Below are 23,033 nucleotides of genomic sequence, written 5' to 3' on the forward strand. Positions count from 1 at the left end.
TTTCAAATCACAATGCGCTTAGCATTGTGAATCAGAAATGAATCATACATCATAATAATCTACATCCCCTTAAACTACTTTCCCACCATACCATAAGCAAAGCATTATTTGAGCAAAACACATCAAATCAGATTGGCATTCCCAAGAGTCTAGTATCAATGTAAAGATTCATTTGAGTTATGTTCATTAATGAAATTAAAATATTGTCTACTCCAAATTAAGACATCCTTCGTATGATAAAAGCATGTCTGAAAATGACAAACACAAGATTCTGCAGATGCTGGAAATGACAGCTGATCCTCACATTCACCTTTGGAGGTAGAATAGGCATGGCCATTGCAGATGATTCTCTCTATGAATTTCACAATCTGGGGAATGTTATCTGTTACTCGCATATATACTGTGGGTGGAAGAACCTGCAGTAACAATGAAAATATTGGTCAGTAAAAGAAAACTAAAAGACACACACCAGAAATACACAGCATTACCTTCACGAGCACAGATAGCAATGAATGAGCAATGGGAAACAAGCAAGACTAATATGTTCACTGACTTAAAATATTCCGTGAGAGAGGTCATAAACATATACAGGTGTCCCCTGCTTTTCGAACGTTCGCTTTACGAAACCTCACTGTTACGAAAGACCTACATTAGTACTGTTTTTGCTTTCAGAAGGTGTTTTCACTGTAATGAAAAAAAAGCAGTGCGCGCCCAGAGCAGCCGCTCTCCCCTGGATTCGGAACGGCATCGCTTAAACACATGCCTGTGAGCAGTCATTTGCAAGATGAGTTCTATGGTGTCGGAAAAGCCTAAAAGAGCTCATAAGGGTGTTACACTTAGCGTAAAACTAGACATAATTAAGCGTTTCAATCGTGGTGAACGAAGCAAGGGCAAAGTGAGTTTGGCTTGTGGAAGCTGATAAAGATGATGTTGACGAGGTTTTGGCATCCCATGACCAAGAACTGATAGATGAAGAGCTGACGCAATTGGAACAGGAAAGGATAACAATCGAAACCGAATGCAGTAGCGAACGGACCGAAAGTGAAGTCGTCCAGGAACTGAACATGAAGCAACTGCGTGAGATTTTTGCTGCAATTATTGCAGAAAAGTACGACATCAATTTTCAAACGGTACGTAGGTTTAGGGGATATTTGCAAGATGGTTTGAATCCTTACAAAGAACTGTGTGATAGAAAAATGCACAAGGCTCAGCAGTCAAGCAAGCCTTCCACATCAGCTACAGCGGATGACGAACCTCGACCTTCGACATCGAGGCAGGTAGTCATAGGAGAAGATGAGCTGCCTGCCCTGATCGACGATGAGATGACACGCCCGTGTCCCACCACCCCAACCCCCGAGCCCCGGACAGATACTGTACCGATTCGTGGAGAATGTAGCAGTAGCCGGGAGGCACACAGCAGATCTTTAAGAAAAAAGCCGAAATAAACATGCTGATTAATTAGGTGCCGCCCCACACGTAATTGTCCGCCCAGATCAGAGGCGATGCAATCGGCACTGATCTGGGCCGACAATTACGTGTCAGGCAGCACGTAAATTTATTAGCATGTTTATTTCCGCTTTTTTCTTAAAGACGTGCTGTGTGCCTCCCGGCTACCGCTGGACCCCTGCGTGCTTCGCGGATCAGTAACTGTTGGCGGCCTGGAGGGTGGGAGCCACTGCACCACCCAAGCTCCGACTCAGTCTAACACACCATCATCAGTGTGTTCCGCGCTTTCCCAATTCTGGTAAGTGATACTACATTGTACATACATTATTTCTACTTTATATCGGCTGTGTATTTTTACGTGTTATTTGGTATGATTTGGCAGCTTCATAGCTTAAAGGTTACTGGAGAGCGCTTGCGCCCTGTTTTTGCCAACAGCGCTTGCGTGAGATTTTCGCTACGGAGAACAGTTCAGTAATGATTGTGGAAAAGTATTTCTACTTTATATAGGCTGTGTATTTATCATATCATTCCTGTTTCTACAATATGTTACTGTTATTTTAGGTTTTATGTGTTATTTGGTATGATTTGGTAGCTTATTTTTGGGTCTGCAAATGCTCACAGAATTTTCCCATATAAATAAATGGTAATTGCTTCTTCGCTTTACAACATTCCGGCTTACGAACCGTTTCACAGGAACACTCTATCTTCTGATGGTGGGGGAAACCTGTATTAGGGAGGGTGACTCGCAATGATTTAGAGCAGAGGTTCCCAACCTTTATGCCGTTGACTCTTACCATTAACTGAGGGGTCTGTAGACCCCCATTTGGGAACCACTGGTTAGATAGTGGGATCAAGAATAAGATACCAAAGTTTGCTGATGACACAAAACATTTTGGCAATGTACACTACGAAGGGAATGCATCAAGCGAGCACACTCAGGCTATTTGAATGACCAGGGATGATAACAGATAGAATACGTGGAAAATCACCTATTAAAGCTGAAAATATAGAAAGCATTTTTTTTTTTAAATGGAGATAGATTGAAAGCTGTTGGTATCCAGAGAAACTTGGTGTCCCTGCAAACAAATCACTGAAAATTAATGCGCAGATTCAGCAAGAATTATATTGGGATTCATTGCAAGACAATCTGAGAACAAGATAAGAAATGCCTTGCTCCAATTACATAGTGCCCTGGTAGCCACAACAAGAAGAGCACGTACAGGTTTAGTGCCCGACCTCAAGCAAGAAAAGCACACCACCACACCATTTGGCGAAGGTGAGAGGGGTCAGTGAGGGAGCACACAAGCTCCAGAGATATCCTCAAATGGTGCATCATGAAGAAACATGAAGATGTGCCACCTTTTGTACGAACACTCGATCCCAGATTCAGTTTCCGGTTTGTCAACAATTTTAGTAAATTATCTCTAGGTAATACACACAAAATGCTTGACGAACTCTGCAGGTCAGGCACCATCTATGGAGAGGAATAAAGAGTTTCTGGTCAAGACCCTTTATCAGAGGTTCGGTAGTGTAGTGGCTAGCATAATGCTTTACAGTAGCAGCGGCCCAGGTTCAATTTTAGCAGCTGCGTTTATATGTTCTCCCTGAGACCGCTTGGCTTTCCTCCCACAGTCCAAAGACTTACTGGTTGATAGGTTCACTGGTTGTTATAAATTGTCCCGTGATTAGGCTAGGGTTGCCAGGCTCAAAGGGCCTCTGTCGCACAGTTTACAAAGAATGGTGCCAAAAACAAAAAAACATCCAGCGAGTGGCTGGTCTGTGAGCAAAAACATCTTGTTAAATCCACTCGCTGGATGTTTTTTTGTTTTTGGCACCATTCTTTGTAAACTCCAGTCTGTTGTGTGTAAAAATCCCAGGAGATCAGCAGTTTCTGAGATACTCAAATCACCCCGGGCGGCACCTAATTGATGAGCTTGTTTATTTCGGCTTTTTCCTTAAGATGTGCCGGATGCGCGCCGGCTAGCACTGCACCACTGCCTCAAATCAAGCTCTGGTCTTTTCACAATTCTTCACAACTGTAAATATATTTAATTACTTTATTTTTATTTACTCTATTGAAGAAATTTATTATTTTGAACACCTTTTGAATCACCAAATAATCTGCTCTGCTGGAACTGAATACTCCCAACTTTACTAGCCTCTCAACTTGAACTCAAATTAGAAATATCGATGATGAGTCAGCATCTACCCAAAACTACATTGAGTTATACTTGCAATAAAATGTTACCTTTAAGCTTGCCATATCTTGTTTGAAATCTTGTTCATAAATGGATGTAAGTACTTTCGGGGGAATATTCAACTGCAATCAAACAAAAATATGAGTCAGGCATTGAGTTATAATTGATTGATTTTAAATGCAAGTTCTTTGAGTTACTTACCTCCTTAGATCTCTGTATTATTTTGTCATCAATATCTGTGATAACCATCACCATGATGACATCAACACCAAAGATGTTGGTCAATATTCTTCTTATGATGTCAAATCTAACATATGAGCTAAAAAAAAAAAACAAAACAAAGCACAGCTCTGAGAAGCAGTTGTTAAAACCATTTAATGTACAATTGTACATGAAATAAATTTCACATTGTGTACAAGGATGTGCCATGAATGACCTGGTTGGAACTACATGTATCTGGTCTCAATCTGAGTACTAATCCAGGCTCAATCAAGGAGCTAGAACTTGCTGTAGATACTGCAGTTTGCTTGGTACATAGTCTTCAAGACACTTACAATAGTATTTACGAAAAGCAATAAAGATCAAACAACGAAAGCACAAAAGACAAATTATACATATACTGAAAACACGAGTTGTATAGAGTCATTGAAAGTGAGTCTAATTAGGGTGGAGGTGAATGAAGTTATCCAGGCTGCTTCGGGAGCTTTTTGGACAATGACTGTTCCAAAACCTGGTAGTGAGAGACCTAAAGCTTCTGTACCTCCTGCCTGACTGTAGTCGCAGGAAGAGAGCATGGCCTGGATGGTGGGAGTCTTTGACAAAGAATACTGCTTTCTTGTGGGAGCACGCCAGGTAAATGTGCTCACTGGTGGGGAGGGGTTTGACTGTGATGAACTGGGCTGCATCCACCACATTTCCATTCCCGGGCATACTAGGCTATAGTGCAACCAGTTAGTATACTCCCCACTGTGCACCTACAGGAGTTTGTCAAAGTCTTAGTGATATGCAAAATCTACACAAACTCAAGAAAGTCGAGGCTCTCCCCTGCACTTTTTTGTAATGGCACTTACATGCTGGTCCCAGGACAGATCCTCCAATATGATAACGTCAAATAATGTGAAGTTACTGACCCTCTCCACTCCAGTCCCCCAAGGGCAACTGGCTCACGGCTACTGTCTTAGACCATAAGACATAGGAACAGAACCAGGCCATTTGGCCCATTAAGTCTGCTCCACCATTCGATCAGGGCTGATTTAACTTCTACCCTTGGCTTCAAATTCTTTGAATTTGCCGACATTGACTAAGAGGTTGTTGTGACATTTCTCCACCAGGTTTTCAACCTCCCTGCTATATGCTGATTAGTCACCATCTTTGATTTGGTCAATGACAGTGGTGTCATCAGCAGATGTATTATAGCATTGGAGGTGTACTGAGCCACACAATCACAGATACAAAGTGAGTAAAGCAGAGGGCTATGCACACAACTTGTGCTGATGGCAAGTGCTGAGGGATATTGTTGCCAATCTATACTGACTGGCGTCAGTCAGTGAGGATGCAGGACAAGTCTTTGAGCTTAGTGATGTGTTTTGAGGGGGTGACAGTATCAAGTGTGGAGCTGCAGTCAATGAAGAGCATCCTGACATACGCACTTTCACTGTCCAGGTGCTCCAGAGCTGAGTGAAGGGCCAATGAAAAAGCATCTGCTGTTGATCTGTTGTGAAGGTAGGCAAGTTGAAGCAGATCCAGGTCACTCCTGTATTAATGACTGCTTAGTTAGCAAGTGTTGTAGAAACTAGTGAAACAACAGGCAATACTGACATTGAACCCCAGTTTGCTGCTCCAACTCACTCATATTTTGGAGAAAGACATGATATTAATTGGTCGCTGCTTTAATTGAATTAATAAATTTATGCTGGCAGCATTGCCTCCAAGTCATGGCCACAGGTCCGAGGTTCTCAGAGACGAGCACGAACGTCCAGGCTAACCCTTCAGGGCAGTACCAAGGAAGTGTTACACCAACAAAAGCAACTCGTTATCAGCACATCTTGCATAGATTACAGTGCATTAGTATGACATTTGCAGCAAAATTAATTTTACTTGATATCAACACTGCAGTCAGCTTGAATTCAGGCTTGGGGCTCCACCTGGAGGACACAGCACTCTACGGAGTTTGGGCTGTCAATCCTGACTCACGCTGCACAAACCGAGTCTGAGCTTCCTGCTGATAAACTCACAAGCACAACTGTGAGCAATTCAAAACCTCACAACGGTTTGTAACTTGCTGCTTGAAATGAGCCATTCCAGTCAAACCACAGCACTCAAAGTCCAAGTTAATCTGATGTCAACGGTCACTAACCAAAAATGAGAATTTCCATCAGTTTGATTTTACACTTATTACGTTGGAATTGAGTAAGGCGTTAGTGAGGCCTAATTTGGAGTATTGCGTGCAGCTCTGGTCACTCATCTACAGGAAAGATACAAATAAGATTGAAAGAGTGCAGAGAAATTTCACGAGGATGTTGCCGGTATTTGAGGGAAAGGTTGAACAGGTTAGGACTTTATTCTCTGAGTGTAGGAGAATGAGGGGAGATTCGATAGAGGTGTACAAAATTATCAGGGGTATAGATAGGGTAAATGCAAGAAGACTTTTTCCATTGAGGTTAGGTGAGACTAGAACTAGAGGTCATGCACTCAGGGTGAAAGGTGAAATGTTTAAGGGGGATTTTCTTCACTCAGAGGGTGGTGAGAGTGTGGAACGAGCTGCCAGCAGCAGTAGTAGATGCAGGCTTGAGTTCAACATTTAAGAGAAATTTGGACAGGTACATGGACAGGAGGGGTATGGTGCGGGTGCAGTTGCAGGCTGATGGGACAGGGCAGAATAATAGTGCGGCACGGACGAGATGGGCCAAAGGGCCTGTTTCTGCTCTGCAGTGTTCTGTGACTCTATAACTTAGAAATTAACTATTACAAGCATAGAGAATGTCTTACATTTGGAGAGACAGTGCTAAGAGATTCCTCCACTATCAGAGGGATTAGAGGTGCTGTTTTAGGATGAGATGTTAAACCATAACCTCACCTGCTCTCTGGCAGGTGTACAAAATTCTATGAGCACTATTGTGAGGAACAGTCGGTCTGCTATCTCCAAAATCCAGGTGTCAAAACTTAACCCTCTGTTAAGAGATTTTCAAAGCATTAGCACATTATTATACCCAAAAGTGACTACACTTTGCAACTTTTTGAGCTGCAGGGGACTTTGGGATGAACTTCAGTTATGAAAGATACTCCAGAAATGTATGTTTTTTTGCTTGCAATTTAACTCAAATTATTTTCGTATACTGTATGGAATAGAAATTTTATTTATGAGAATATAGCACAAGGCACTTTTTCCATTAAAGAACACAATAGGAGTAGTAAGCCATTCAGCCCATCAAACCTGCTCCACCATTCAATATGATAATTGCAGATCTATCCCAGGCCTCAAACCACCCTCCCATGCCAGCTCCTCCATAATTTTCAATTCTTCCAGATAAATTCCCCAGCCCCATACCACCCTGCCCTATTCACTTGGGACAGATTTTTTTGTGTGTATTTTTCAACATTTTCCTGACACGGGATTTGTGAAAAACCCCAAATATATCACAAAAAGATTTTTGTTACCATTAACAATTCCAGCAGAGCTCACAGTACGTTTGAGAATATAATGTTTGTAAAGACAGTAAAATGATTCACAGTAAATATTGTATATGGTTTAATTTATGGTTTCTATATGTAGGGTACAGACAAAGGTGAGAAATTAACACCATGTTCACAGTTCACCACATCCTGCTGTTTACAAAAACATCCAATTCTATCAAACATCCTTAACATTTTACAAATCAGCTACTCCAGCCTCGTCAACAGCCTTTTCAACCCATCACGAACAGCTTCCTGAATTCTTATTAAGATCACGATTAGTATGGATGATTTTGTTGCTCTTTTTCTGAATGGACCATTACATTGGTTACACACATCCTGTTCTTCAAATGGAAAAGGCTTCTTACTTATGATAAAGTGAAAATGTAAATTTCAGAGTAAACCAGGTTTTGAAGGAACAATGGCCCAGGATGGAAGCTCGAGTATGGAGGCCTGCTAGTAATCCAACTTAACAGTTGCTCACATTCCCGTCGGTCATAACGCAAAGATTTTTACTCCCTTATGGTGTGGGATGGATGTAAGAATTAAATAAATTCAAATTCCAGACAATGCCACCATCTCTACTCAGTACAGTTTCCAAACCTGTTACTATCATTGAAAATCTCCTGTACTGCAATGCATCACTGACCTTCCCTTCCATACTGACTCTTTATACTGATTTTCACTTCAGAGTTGCAGCATCTGGAGTGAATCTCCTGACCACCAGGTTAGTGCTTCTGGATTTCCGAAACAGAGGATCTGCATTTCCACTATAAACGGGACTTTTTTTTGTGGGTGTTTACCTTGCATGTCCAAGGTGAGCATGGTCATATACTGTCGGCCCACAGCTGTACCTGTCAAATAAAAAATGAGACATCAGATCTGTCAATCTTTTAACTATTTATAACTTGCAAAACAGCACAAACCAAACAACAGCCGGCATTATACAGCACGGGAACAGCCCAACACATCCATGCTGACCAAGACACCTAGCTGAGCTGGTCCCATTTTCCTCCATTTGGCTCATAATCCTCCGGACATTTTTCATACCATGGACCCCGGCCATTAACCGAGGCAGATGCCAGGTTGGGAACCCCTACCCTCAAACCTTCACATTCGTGAGCTTGTCTACACATCTTTTTGTGACTGCTCCCACCTCTGGCAGCTTATTCAATATCCCACTAATTTCCTTTAAATGCTCATCATAAATCTACACCCTTTAGTTTTATACTTTTCTGGTTTGGAAAAAAAGAGTAACTATTAACCCTAACAATACCCCTCATGATTTTATAAACCTCTGTAAGGCTACTCTTCCACCTCTTTCACTCTAGACCAGGGGTTCCCAACCCACTTCCTGCCGTGGCCAATCCCATTAAGCAAGGGGTCCATGAACCCCAGGTTGGGAACCACTGCTCCAAATACAAGAATCCCGGTCTATCCAGTCTCTCCTTGCAACTCAAGCCCTTCAGTCCAACATCCTCCAAAATCCATCCTCATGACCATTCAGGTGTGGGCCCGTCAGCATCTCGTAGTTGTACAATGGCATGCTTTTAACTCAGTGCCCTGACCAATGAACACAAACATGCCACAGGCCTTCGTCACCACTTTCAGCATGTACATGTTCTCCCAGATCTTTCTGTTCTATAAACACTCTCAGGGCCCTGGTATTCACTATCTATGCCCCACCCACCCTGGTTTGAGTTCACTTCAGCTTTGTCCAAGTTAAATTCCATCTGCCATTACTCTGACCAGTTTTGCAGCTGATCCAGCTCTAGTTGTAACCTTCTTTACTGTCCACCACATCACTACTTCATTCACAACCTATTATCAAACAAATCTTTTAAACATATATGACAAACTGGGTACTGAGCACCGACCCCTAGTCAAAGAACTGCAATATGAGCAAACCTCCACCACCACCGTCTGATTCGCATCACCAAAATTCTGCGCCCAATTAGACAGCTCAAGATGGATTTCATCTTCTGGACTAGCAGGAGCTCACAAGTCACAGCCTGTCAACCTGGAATACAATCTTTTCTTCCTACTTTGTGTCCACAGTCCACTATATCACAACCATTCCAGACGCGATCTTGTTTATGAATCACCAGAACTTTCTAACATTTAAATGTAGAACATGCCTGGTTTCCCCTTAGCAAACACAAGAACTCAAGGGAAAGCCAGACTGCAATGCATATCTGCTCTGCCATTCAATCAAGAATAATCCAGCTTTGCCTCAACAGAAATTTCCTACCCTCTCCCCTTACCGCTTCATTTCTTTCAAACCCAATGTGTCAGTCTCTACCATGATCTTTTTTCAATGACTCGACTTGCACAATAACCGACCAGCATTATTTGTCACACATACATCAAAACATCCAGTGAATGCACTGTTTCCATCAAAGACCAACACAGTCCGAGGATGTGCTTGGGGCAGCCCACAAGCATTGCTGTGCTTCCAGCAACAGCATAGCATGCCCACAACTTACCAACCCAGACCTGTACGTGTCTGAAATGTGGCAGGAAACTGCAACAACTGGAGAAAACCCAAATGGTCACAGGGAGAACATACAAACTCCTTACAGATAGTGGCAGGAATTTAACCGTGATCTTCTGCAAAGCTATGCTTCAGTGCCACAATTGGCAAATTCCAAAGATTCATCTTCAGAGAATAAAGAGCCTCATTTTTATCTTAAAGGGTGACTGCTTACTCTACAATCTGTCTCTAGTTAAAAACATCCAGACAAGAGGAAGTATTGTTTCAACAACACCCATCCACCAGAAACTTGTCAGGCTCACTAAAATTACCTCTATTTCTTCCAGACTTAACTATAGCCACAATCTGCTCAGCCCCTCTTCAAACATCAACCTTGTCACCCTGAACTTCCTCCAATGCACATCCTTTCCTAGAGACCAAAAACTGAACAGATGACATCCGGTGTGGTCTGGCTACAGTCCCAGAGAGATGCACCAAGGCTCCTCTATTTATAGTGCTGTGGGACCGTCCGACTGTGGGAGGGGCAGTCCTGAGGGAGCACTACACTTGTGAGAGGGACGGCTGTGAGGGAGGGCAGTAAGGAAGAGCCGCAACTCGGGAGTGGCGGCACAGAGGGAGTGTCCTGTCGGGGTAGTGAGGGGCGACCGGAGTCGGAGAGCGCGGTACCAGGAGGCGGTCGCAGGGGCCGACAGCACCAAAGGCTGCTTGCTGCCCGTTCGGCTGTTGTAGACTCGCAGGCCGACCGGGTGGCTGTCCTCAGCTCCGCCGCGACCGCAGGAGCCAGGCCGCTCTTGCTGCGAGCTCCGAGCCGGATCTCCGCTCACGGAGCACCGCAGACGCCTAGGTGCAGCGCTCCAACGCCAACGACCAAGCAGGCTCCTCATTGCGCTACCGCGGCTCAGGCCGCGCGGGGGCGGAACAATAAACGGGAAAAGGCGTGGCAATCCGGCGGAAATGGGTGTGTCTACGTGGCCCCGCCCACACCGTGTGTCAATCAGCCTGTCTGACAGACGGAGGCTGCGACAAGCAGTGGGCTGTGGGGTAGGGACGTGAGGGGGAAGGGTGTGAAGTCGGAGGGGAAGGAGGTGGGGATGCCTTCTAAGGAGGTCTGTGTCACTGAGAGTTATGAGTTATCGGCAGTCATGTCCCGGGAAAACATTTCAAAACTCTAGCAACCGGCAGCTCCCATAGCAACGGAGGCGCCCTTCCTCTACCTCACGATCGGAGGAAAAATACAGCAATGACCTTTCAACCGCGGCTCTCTGCCCGCACATTTTAAATGTGTCCCGCTCGTGGCGCACAGCCTGCTGGACTTGTAGTCTAAAGTACTCCGGGTGACAGCGAGCGCTGGGTGATTGAGACTCCAGATCCCAGATGACACTGCGACGGACATGCGTATTCCATACCACCGGCTGTTGACGGCTCCTATTTACGTGGGCGGACCGAATGAGACCTAGCTCCCGCCGCCTGCGCCTGCCGATTGGTGAAATCCTTCCCTTCACTCGGCAATGGTTACAGCTAATAGGGTGTATGGTGCTGCCAATCACTAATTAAAGTGCGGCATCTGTCAAGAGCTTCGGTGGAGATGAATAGAAAACACATACGTTGGATCCCAATTGACAGAGGACTTTACGAAACATGTGCCTGCCAAATGTGACAGCTAAAATAAATAGTTGGAAAGACAATTGTCAGATGGGCACGAGCAGTGGCGGGCGCTCAGAGACGTCACAATACTATGCAAATGAGGACCGCCGGCGCGCATGCGTGCTGTCCTCTCGAGTGTTTCCCAAGTGTTTCAAACTGGGTTCGCTGTTTCCACGTTGGATTCAAAGCCCCGGGATTGGGATCGGACTGTGTAGGGGTAGAGGGGCACTGAGGCCAAGGAGGCTGTACCCACACTCGCCGATGTAAGGGGAGAGCTCTCCAGTCCACGCCTCGCTCTGTCCCGGCAGTGTCTTTTCAAATTTGCTTGTTTATTTTTTCCTAAAAGAGAAAGGCGGAGTGAGCGAGAGTGAGGGGCTGAGGCTTGCACCGTGTGAGCGAACGAGTGTGGCCCAAGGAAAGTCCGTCTGTTCCCCTCCCCTATTGCCCCAACAAATAACAAATGTAGCTTGCAAGATGCTGAGTCCTGCGAACGGGGAGCAGCTGCACGCTGTGAACTATGTGGAGGACTATCTGGATTCAATCGAGTCTCTGCCTTTCGATCTTCAGAGGAACGTTTCTCTGATGAGGGAAATCGATGCTAAATACCAAGGTAGGAACTGGGGTGCGAGCCGGCTCCCATCAAACCGCTGCAGCACTGGGGCGGGCCGAACAAAAGAGCCGCTCCAGCACTCAGCCATTTTGGCAGAAAGAGGAATAAATGTCTGACAGTCAGCGACGCAGGAGAGTAGTGAACAGACAGCTCGACCGGGTTTGGGAGCCGGGCAGCGGGCGGGCGGGGAAGAGACCGAAGGGTCCCCTTTTCTCTGCTTGGGACCCCAAGGCTGCTCTCCCTCAGTGAGTCTTCTTGAACGGGGCTGAAAGAGTGTCGGCAGGCGACGATCGCAGCCTCTACTCGACCCATCTCCTGTATCCAGTTCCCCGGCCGGCGTCGAGGCAACTGCTCCATGGTAAAGGGGCCTATCGGAGGGGGCGGATGTGTGCGCAGAGTTGCGGATAACGGGCAGTAGGAAGGGGTGGCTTGGCAGCTGGGTGTGTGCAACGGGTCCGAGCACAGAGCGCGGAATCAGCTTGTTCCAAGCGGCGCCGCCGCGCTAAGCAGCCGCCTCGCTGCGGCCTTAGTTATAGTCCTGTCCTCATTAGCATAAACTCACCTCCTCCATGTTCATTGGCTGCCACTTGTTTCCTTGTTGGTTGCTGCTTGTCTTCTGATAAGTAGATGACGCTGCCGATCTTTAAGGAGGTGGGGTCAACTGAACGGCACGAGTTTGTGATAGGCTGTCGGTTGTGCCTGTCACTGAGAGAGACGATTCGCTTTTGATAGGTTGTATTGGTTGTCAGTCACTGTAGTCACCCAGTTGCACGCAGAGGAAACGCAGGCGGCCCATGCGCGCATCCGAGAGGCAGTTGCAACCGTCAGTCATTGGCTCAGGGGCGCGGTCAACGGAGCGTCCTTTGATTGGGTAACCTGAATGCCAATCATGGGGAAGATTGCAATTTGAGGACGTATATGCTAATCAGTTGCCCCGCGGGAAGGTTTCTGCTTTCTCATTGACTACTGCTTTGCAGACCTTGACAATGATTGGTCGAAGGCCATGCCCGTCAGTCTGGTGGGTGTATTTCGCCGGCCTCTTGTTTATTCTCCATTTTAGGTCTTTTTGCTTAGCTGAAAAATCCTGGTTGTCTGGCGTCGGCGCGTTATCTCCTGTTTCTTATTCCCGGTTCTGGGTTCTGGGTCCTGGGTCCTGGGTCTCGGGCCCCTGGTCCTGTCGGTCTTCCCAAAGGTGGGCAGCCGGATACGTGAATCTTGTTACTTGTGGTGGTCCTTTCTCCCACTGAGTGAGCCCGGAGGGCCGGGGAGAGGATGGTAGCTCCTGGGTTATTTATAACTGTACGAGTTACTAATACAAACAGTGAGAAGTGTGGCTTAAATAAACGTTAGTCCTTTCGGGAATGTTCGTGGGAGGGGGGAGTTTACAGTCGGGCCATAAGGAGAGGTCATAGTTTTTAAATTGTTTTGAAAAGTCGTTAGTGGAGGCAACATAAAATCTCAGTACATTACTGGCGAACTTAAACCTATCTCAACAGAGGGAAAATACTCAGCAAATTAAAGGAGGTAAATGCTGAGCAGACCTCATCACCAGCATCCTCGAGTCTGGAAGTTTTCCCCTGAAACTTTCTGCATCCCAGAAAGATCCCATTCAATTGGAAAATGTAAGGTCGCTATTTAAGAAAGCGGGCAAACAAAAGCACGAAACGATAGGCCATTTTGCCGACCTGTCACTGGGAAGATGCAGGAATTTGTTAATAATATAGAACAGTACATGCCCTTCAGCCACAATTAATTGAAACTCCTAGCAACACACACAAAATTTAGCAGGCCAGGTAGCACCTATGGAATAAAGTGAACAGTGGAAGTTTCGGGCTGAGACCCTTCATCAGGACTGGAGAGGGAAAAAAAAAGATAAATTAGAAGACCTTGTACTTCTTCCTCACCGTGATCTAACTTCTCATCTTTTTTTCCAGTCCTGGTGAAGGACCTCGTCCCGAAACGTGGACCGTTTACTCTTTTCCGTAGATGCTGCCTGGCCTGCTGGGTTCCTGCAGCGTTCAGTGTGTGATGCTCAGATTTCCAGCATCTGCAGATTTTCTTTGAACTAAAATTCTTAACAAGACTAATCCCATTCACCTACACAACGTCCATATCTCTCTGTCCTCTACTTGTCCGCGTGCTGGTCTGAACCTCTGTCCTGCGTTTAGTGTAACGCTTTACGACGCCAGCGGTAAGGTCTGAGTTCAATTCCTGCAGCTGTCTGTAAGGACATTTTCCCTGTGACCGTGTGTTTTGTGCAGGTGCTCCAGCTTCCTCCCACATTCTGAAAAGGATGAGTAAAGTTGTGGGCGTACACTGGAAATGGAAGCATGGCAACGCTTGTGGGCTGCCCCAGCACATCTTGGACTGTGTTGGTCATTGACACTAACGATGCATTTCACTCTGTGTTTCAACGTACGTGTGACAAATAAAGCTAATCTCTTGTTATTTATTTGTCTCCACCACCATTGCTGGCAGCACATTCCAGTCCCACCACCAATCTGTGGGGGGAAAAAAAACTTGCCTCGTACTTCAAAGAAAATTCCAGGGGATTTAGAAAATGATACAACAAAAATAGGTCAAAGTGGTTTTGTAAAAGGGAGATTCTGTCCAGTTCCTTGGTGTTCTTTGGGCAACAAATGGAATGTACAAAGAAGGGCCAGTATATTTGAATTTCTAGAAGGCATTTGATACCGTTCTAAGTGAACTGCACAAGAGTGTAATGTCAGTTAATTTATTCACACAGATAGGGTAACCCAGAGGCAAATAGAAAAAGTTCAAAGTACATTGACAATCGAAGAATGAGTACTATATACAACCTTGAGGTTTGTCTCCTTACAGGCAGCCACAAAGCAAAGAAACCCAACAGAGCCCAGTAAAAAAAGTTAGATCAGACCAAGAGTTTGGACAAGTGTTTAAGCTACACCTTGTGTGAAACCACAGGTGTCAATGCTCAACTTTCAATCATGTATAATTTTTATTAAACCTTTGATGAAAGGACTAAAGACAAGTTTGCAGGCAAGTTTGTTGATGGTACAGAGTTGTAAAAGGGAGATTCTGTGGGTTGTGAGGATTAACATGAAGCCTGCAGGAGGATGTGGGTATAGTCTGGAAAAATGTGAGGATGTCCACTTGGGAAGGAGATAGGAAAAAACAAATGATTTGCTTGGGTGGAGTGAGACTGCAAAAGTTGCAGTGTGCAGGAACCTGTATATTAAACACAGAATCAGCATACAGGTACAGCAGGTAATTAGGAAGGGTAGTGGAATGTTCACGTTTATTGCAAATAGATCGCTGGTGCACTAAGTCCTTGCTAATTGTAAGGGGTAAGGACACTTGTCTTCCGACAGATAACAAAAACATATGAAGAGTACTAAGTCCACTAGTTAACTCACGCCACAATGACATACAACCATCAACTCTGATATCGATATTTACAACTTGTCAGAGGGGTGTAGTACTGCGGTCCTGGCTCTCATGTTCCTGACCTTCAGTGATCCAGTTCCCAACTCCAGCTGGACACTGGCACAGGGTTCCATTAACAGAAATAGACAGTGCTGGAAACGGTCCGTAGGTCAGGTAGCATCTGTGGTGGAGACAGAGTCATTGTTTCAGGACAAAGAAGGATCTCAGACCTGAAATGTTGACCCTGTTTCTCAAGCCACAGATGCAGCCTGACCCGCTGAGTGTTTTCAGCACTCTCTCGCTGTTTCTGTTCCAGATTTTCTGCATCTGCAGTATTATTTTTTTAAATTTCCACTCTCTCAATAACATCTCAGATCTGTGGAATGTGAGTCCATGGATTATAAGGATATTGTGTAGTGATTTAATCACTATTGAAGGATACTTGCGCAGTACGGAGAAAGTTGACTGGGTAGATCACTGAGATGGAGGGGTTGATGCATGAGGAGAAGTTAAGGAAGTTGGGGTTACTCACTGGAAAGGTGGATCCCTTACTCAGCCGTGGGATTCAGAGGGGGTTGACAGGGTGGGTGCTCAGAGGATATTGCCCACGGTGGAGAGATCTAGACAAGGGAGGACATAGATTCAGAGCAAGGAATCTCCAGTTTAAGAAGGAGAAGAGAAATTCATTTGTGGGGGAATGAAGTGGAGGCAGGGATTACCCCCAGTATTTAATCTGCAACAGGGGTGGGGAGGTTCAGAGGAGGAGGTTTCAGGTGTGGATGGAGCAGGGGTGCAGGAGATAGGGTAAGGGAGAAGGAACATGGATGAAGGGAGATGGGGTGGAGGGGATGAGGAGGGCGCAGGGAAGCAGTGGTGGAGGGGAGAGGGGGAGGGAGCCAGGATGGAGGAGATGAAGCAGCTGGGAGAGAGAGGAAGTGGATCGAGTGGACAGGGGAAGGAACTGAGACGGAAGGGAGCTGAAGAGTAATGTTGAAGGTGTGTTGTCAAACAGTGATTAGAGGGGCCGAGTGGCCTGTTCCTACTGTGTTTATTGCCCATCAAGATAAATTTGAGGATTTCTGGTGCAGAGAATCAGTCATGATTTTACCAAGGGACAGCCCAGACTCAGAGGGCAGCAGACCTTTCTCTCTTTACTAATTCTGTGCTTCCAGGTCTGATAACGTGCGATTTGAACTCCCTCTGGGCGCTATCACTATATAATACTCTAGTGGCCTTTCCACCAGATGGAATGTGTTCTGAAGACACAAGAGACTGCCTCTACTGGAATCTAGAACGTGTAGTCCGATGGAGGAACTCAGTGGGGGGTGGGGATTGCCGATGTTTCGGGCGGAGAGGTGAAGGGGCCAGCAAAGATTGAAGAATGGGAGTAGCAAGAAAGGATTGCAAGTGATGGGAGGACTGAGGAGGGTGTGAGATGATAGACAAGGTGGTGTGTGGTAAATGGGGGGGGACTGGGGGACAGGGGTAAGTGATTGATAGATGGAGGGAATCTGAAGGAAAAAGGTATTGAGAAACAGGGGGCGTGTGAGGCAGCTGTGGGAGGGTCACATTGTGAGGGGGTGATACTGAATCAGAATCAGGTTTATTATCACTGGCATGTGACGTGAAATTTGTTAACAGCAGCAGCAGTTCAATGTAATACATATATAGAAGAAGAAAAATCAATCAATTACAGTATACATATATTGAATAGATTAATGATCATGCAAAAACAGAAATAATATATATTAAAAAGTGAGGTAGTGTTCACGGGTTCAATGCCTGTTTAGGAATCGGATGGCAGAGGGGAAGAAGCTGTTCCTGAATCACTGAGTGTGTGCCTTCAGGAGGGTCACTCTGAGGGAGGATCACATTGTGAGAGGGGTGATACTGAGGGAGGATCATATTGTGGGAGGGGTGATACTGGAGGGGGCGATACTGAGGGAGTGTCACACTGTGGGAGGGGTGATACTGAGGGAGGGTCACATTGTGCGAGGGGTGATACCGAGGGAGGGTCACATTGTGGGAGGGGTGATACTGAGGGAGGGTCATATTGTGGGAGGGGTGATACTGGAGGGGGCGATACTGAGGGAGTGTCACACTGTGGGAGGGGTGATACTGAGGGAGGGTCACATTGTGCGAGGGGTGATACCGAGGGAGGGTCACACTGTGGGAGGGGTGATACTGAGGGAGGGTCACTGTGCGAGGGGTGATACTGAAGGAGGGTCACAGTGTGGGAGGGGTGGTACTGAAGGAGGGTCACAGTGTGGGAGGGGTGGTACTGACGGAGGGGAGGGTCGCACTGTGGGAGGGGTGATACTGAAGGAGGGTCGCACTGTGGGAGGGGTGATACGGAGGGAGGGTCTCGGGGAACCCGGTCGCTGTTGTACTGAAGTTTGTGTGATCTTGCTGTGCTGACATGGCGGCCGTGTTCCCCTCATGACAACGGTAGCGACGCAGGCTCATTGTGGCAGGTCAACACCTGTGTGACGCATCTCTCTCTCCCTCTCCCTCTCCCTCCAGACATCCTGAAGGAGCTGGACGAGTACTACGAGAAGCATCGGCGGGAGACGGACGTGGTGCAGCGCCGGCGCATCTTGCACTACATCCAACGGGCTCTGATCCGCAGCCAGGAGCTGGGTGATGAGAAGATCCAGATCGTCAACCAGATGGTGGAGCAGGTGGAGAACCGGAGCCGGCAGGTGGAGGGGCACGTTGAGCTCTTCGAGAACTGTGCCGACGCCAGTGACGCCAATGGCAAGTCCTCGCTGGACAGGTCCAGGAGCGAGGGCACGGCCCCCGCGGAGAAGGCCAGTGCCAAGAGGTCCAGGAGGCAGCGCAACAATGAGAACCGGGAGATCACTTCCAGCAACCACGACCACGAGGAGACCAGCGCCGGAATGCCCAAGGAGAAGAAGGCAAAGACCTCCAAGAAGAAGAAGAGGTCCAAGGCCAAGGCGGAGAGGGAAGCTTCTCCCACCGACCTCCCCATCGATCCCAACGAGCCCACCTACTGCCTGTGCAACCAGGTCTCCTACGGAGAGATGATCGGCTGTGACAATGATGAATGTCCCATCGAGTGGTTCCACTTCTCCTGTGTGAGCCTCCACCACAAACCCAAAGGCAAATGGTACTGCCCCAAGTGCAGGGGCGAGAATGAGAAGACCATGGACAAAGCACTGGAGAAATCCAAAAAGGAAAGAGCGTATACCAGGTAGTTCCAGGGTCAGTGCCTGCGCTCTGTACAGCAACAGATCCCTGTGTATTTATTACTGACGCGTCCCCCTCGTTCTGGCCGAGTGGATAGTGGGGAGTGTTCTAAAGAAGGCATTTGTTCTGGAGACCAGTTTCTAGGTTTTTTTTCCAAGTAACAGTGAGGACTCAAAGAGCCCAGGTTTTTATGTTTCTTGTCCGGTGCCTGGACTAGTTTTTGTTTTGTAAAAAAAACACTTTCTTGAAAAAAATTGTAAAAATGTCAATTGTCATTTCCTTTTTTTAAAATCTACATCTCTCTCTGGACAAAAACAATAAAGAAGAGGAAATGGTTTTTATTAAAAATATTTATCAGAAATAGCTGCCTTTTTAGTTTCTCAAGAGTTTGTATAAATGTACAGGTAGGAACTTTCCATGTATAGTGTATGATTCACAGTATTGGGGTTTAACCAGATTGTAAGAAATAATTTTATTGTTACTTGTTTAACAGAAACATGTACAGATGTGATATACATTATAAAGGATGAAGGAAGGAGCTGTGTGTGTGATTTGTGCCTCATTCTGCTCTCCAGCCACTGTTCTTGCTTCCCACCTGTCCTTCCTGTGGTTTTCTGTCCCAGTTGCTGTCCTGATGCACTTGGCTGCCCCCCCCACCCCCGTTAACTTTGCTTCCACAGTCTGTGATTGTGGTGGGAAACTCCACCCCTTTGCCTGGATTCTCAGCAGCGACTAGGGACATGTGGAGAAGCCCCTAAGCTTCAGAAGTTTACTCACCATGTGTATGTGTGGCTGTGTGCGAGTGCAGATACGTGTTGCTGTGCGTGTATGCGTGTACTGTTGTGGCTGTGTAAAACAATTATTTCCTTTACACTTGTGTACAGGAAATTGCATTAAACAATCTTGAATCTTAAAATGTTTTTGTGTGTGTGTGTGTGTGTGTGTTTTGCTATGTGTGTGAGAGCGCGTGCCTGTGTGTATGTGTGTGAGTGCCCATGCCTGTGTATGGGTGTGTGTGTGTGTGTGTGTGTGTGTGTGTGTGGGTGTGTGTGTGTGTATGGGGGTGTGTGTGTGTGTGTGTGTGTGTGTGTGTATGGGGGTGTGTGTGTGTGTGTGTGTATGTGTGTGTGTGTGTGTGTGTATGGGGGTGTGTGTGTGTGTGTGTGTGTGTGTGTGTGTGTATGGGGGTGTGTGTGTGTGTGTGTGTGTGTGTGTGTGTTTTGCTATGTGTGTGAGTGCCCATGCCTGTGTATGGGGGTGTGTGTGTGGGTGTGTGTGTGTGTATGGGGGTGTGTGTGTGCAGGAGTAACTAATTACCTGCAGGATTAAAATATCCACAGCAGCACAATTCCTCAAAACCACGGACCCTTGACCACTTGTGGATTTCTGAGACGGTTTTGCCTGGACGAGTGCAATGAAGGAGATGGACTCCATCCGTGTCACAAATGTCCGGAAGTGGTGTCCCAACCACCATCATTGTAAACATGGCCTCTCCCACCGTGCCCATGTGCATACCATCTACAAAACACTGCAATTCCTCGCCAAGGTTACTTGGAGAGCCCCTCCCAGACCCAACATAGATCCCGCCATGGGCAGGCCCGCCACCTTCAAGCCCCTCTCCTAGTCCCATTCCTATCCTGACTGGGAGAATTATCATCCATCCTGCAGCATCTCTGGGTCTAAACTGTGCAACTCCATCCCCAACAGCACAGCAGAAGCACTGCAAGTGGCTCAGCCCCGCCATTTCTGAGACCATTATGAATGGGTAATTAATGCTGGTTGTGAGGGGAAAGACCCCGAAAAAGTTTGAACATTGAATTCTCCAACTTCCAGTAATTTCCTGCCCCACCCTTCCCCTATCCCTATTTCACTCTGCCCCCTCCCCCAGCTGCCTATCACCTCCCTCATTGTTCCGCCTCCTTCTACTATCCATTGTGTTTCCCCCCATTCCTTCTTCACCTTTCCTGCCTCCCCTCCCCCACCCCTTTAACTTTCCCCTTACTGGTTTTTCACCTGGAACCTACCAGCCTTCCCCTTCCCACCCAACCCCCACCTTCTTTATAGGGCCTCTGCCCCTTCCCTCTTCAGTCCTGACGAAGGGTTCCGGCCAGAAACGTTGACTGATTGTTTCCACGGACCTGCTGCGTTCCTCCAGCATGTTGTGAGTGTTGCTCTAAATGCATCTCATTGTCCAAGGACAAGGAGTCTGGACCGCAACTTGGCACCAAAGAGAAGCAGACTTACAGAGCACCTTTCACGTTCTCTTTCTGCCAGGAAACAAATTGAATTGAGCTATGCTGCAGTGGGAGATGCGTCAGTCAGGTTGGTTATGTTGGCTAATTACTTTGGCACAACTTGGGGAGTGGCAAAGGGCCTGTTCCTGCTCTTTACTCTTCTATGTACTGTGACTTGGTGTGAGCCAAAACTGGGAAAGACTGGGAGCTGGAAATGAATGAAGATTCGCCAGAGGACAGGAGTAAACCTGCAAACACCAACTCTCCAGTGCATCAGTTCCAGGGATTTCTCTAACATCAGAGCACCAGCTATGTGCTATGTGCCTGTGATGCTGGGGCAAGTAAGTATTTCATTCTACCTGTACACATGTGCTTGTGCATGTGGTAATAAACACCAGTTTGACTTTGACCTTGGCAAGGAGCCAGACTGAGCCCCTTGTTTCCACACCCTCTGGGCCTGTTCTCCATGACCGACGGTTGCAGGTAGCTCCATCACAGATCAGCATGGCCTCCCAGTCCTACCTGCAGATCCTGAGCGGACTCGCAGGTGGGGAACTAACTTGTTCACCTGCTGACCCATTTCCTGGACAAATAGGAGCAGGAGTGGCCATTTCTGCCTTTCAGTAGTCACAGCTGGTCCTGTTCCTCCGGTCCTGTCTCAGTCCACAATCCCAGAACTGTCCAAACCCCCAACCCCCAGCCACGAATCCGTCAGATGTCTGAGCCGTGTTGGTGAGATTTCCAAAATGTCCAGGAAATGGGTCAGCAGGTGAATGACTGAATTTGTCGAACTTGATAAGTCCCCAAACTGTCCTTGTTATTTAGCTGCCTTTTTGTCGCCTCATTTATTTTGAGTTTTTGGTGAGTTTCCCACCTGCTGCTCTGCTCAGGATCTGCTTGTGATCACTTATGACGAGGAGTAATATCCTTATTCTGCGACTGAAAGACTGAAACTTAGATGTACTGAGCCTCAGACTCAGACTGACACCATAAGAAATAGGAGCAAAATTAGGCCATTCAGTCCATCAAGTCTTTGCAATCCCACCATGGCTGACTTAGTATCCCGCTCAATTCCATTCTCCTGTCTTCTCCCCTTAACCTTTGACACCCTGACTAATCAAGAACCTACCAACCTCCATTTTAAACGTACCCAATGACTTTCCCTCCACAGCCGTCTGTGGCAATGAATTCCACAAATTCACCACCCTCCAGCTAAAGAAATTCCTTATCTCTGTTCGAAAGGGATGCCCTTCTATTGCGAGGCTGTGCACTCTGGTCCTAGACTCTCTCACTATAGGAAGCATCCACTCTATACAGGTCTTTCAATGTTTGATTGTTTCAATGGGAACCCCCCCCCCCACCGCCCCCATTCTTCTGAACTTCAGCATGTACAAGCCCAGAGCCATACGTTAACCCTTTCATTCCTGAGATCATCATCGTGAACCTCCTCTGGACCCTCTCCAATGGCAGCACATCTTTTCTTAGATAAGGGGCCCAAAACTCTGTGTAGTCTGACTAATGTTTTATAAAACCTCAGCATAACATCCTTGCTCCTAGTCCTCCTGAAATGAATACGAACATTGCACTTGGCTTCTCACTTTCTGACCTGACCCTCCATTGAGGGAAGCAGTGTCCACCGCCCACCCTGGCCCAATCCTAGGGACCCTGTGTCCCAGCGAGATCACACTCAGCCATCCACAGCCAGTAAACACACTCACTTTCTCCAAGGACAGCACCACCACCCTTCCCAGAATCAGCACGGATTTCAGGCCACCTCGCCCACCCCACCCCCAGTACAAAGTGGGGTTAAGGCTAGGGTTCCCAACCTTTATGCCATGGACCTTACAATTAACCAAGGGGTCAGAGGGTTGGGAACCTTTCGGTTAAGGGATCAGCTTTTTAATATAGAGGAGCACATGTGTACTGGTAAAACTGAGTGGTGTTTTCTTCCATCACTTTCACCTGCAATTCTGTCAAAATCTTTGTTTCCACCGGCAGTCTTCATGGTGTTCTGTTGAAGATGATACCACTGAAGTTTGCCAGCACCCCATTGATAAAGGCCACAGATCACACAGCACTATTAATTTCAATGCTTATGGTTGCAAATGAATTCACCATGG

At 46.7% G+C, this 23,033-nt stretch overlaps 2 protein-coding genes across 6 annotated transcripts in view; one reads left to right on the top strand and one right to left on the bottom strand.

Annotated features, from left to right (window-relative positions):
* cars2 (cysteinyl-tRNA synthetase 2, mitochondrial) overlaps window positions 1-10,733 on the bottom strand; it is a 58,830-nt gene extending 48,097 nt beyond the window's left edge. For 2 of the 5 annotated variants that reach the window (XM_072258889.1, XM_072258888.1), the window contains exons 1-5: window positions 10,477-10,733; window positions 8,120-8,170; window positions 3,846-3,963; window positions 3,695-3,766; window positions 311-416 (exon numbers count right to left, since the gene is read on the bottom strand). In XM_072258889.1, coding sequence (XP_072114990.1) covers window positions 311-416; window positions 3,695-3,766; window positions 3,846-3,963; window positions 8,120-8,170; window positions 10,477-10,694 — 565 coding nt within the window. In that variant the 5' untranslated portion in view covers window positions 10,695-10,733. The other 3 variants (XM_072258891.1, XM_072258892.1, XM_072258893.1) reach the window with 3 other exon arrangements.
* Window positions 10,734-11,562: 829 nt separating this feature from the next.
* On the top strand, window positions 11,563-19,461 carry ing1 (inhibitor of growth family, member 1). The gene is made up of 2 exons (XM_072258897.1): window positions 11,563-12,064; window positions 17,993-19,461. Exons 1-2 carry the CDS (start codon window positions 11,929-11,931, stop codon window positions 18,685-18,687), a joined length of 831 nt encoding a protein of 276 aa, XP_072114998.1. The 5' UTR covers window positions 11,563-11,928; the 3' UTR covers window positions 18,688-19,461.
* Window positions 19,462-23,033: the final 3,572 nt, after the last annotated feature.

This window comes from Mobula birostris, chromosome 5, assembly GCF_030028105.1.
Source record: "Mobula birostris isolate sMobBir1 chromosome 5, sMobBir1.hap1, whole genome shotgun sequence".
Taxonomy (NCBI): domain Eukaryota; kingdom Metazoa; phylum Chordata; class Chondrichthyes; order Myliobatiformes; family Myliobatidae; genus Mobula; species Mobula birostris.

Excerpts from the sequence above, each read along its gene's own strand:
- ing1 (XM_072258897.1), top strand. The coding sequence starts at position 11,929 with ATGCTGAGTCCTGCGAACGGGGAGCAGCTGCACGCTGTGAACTATGTG. Across the intron at positions 12,065-17,992 it reads AATCGATGCTAAATACCAAG|ACATCCTGAAGGAGCTGGAC; the intron begins GTAGGAACTGGG and ends CTCTCCCTCCAG.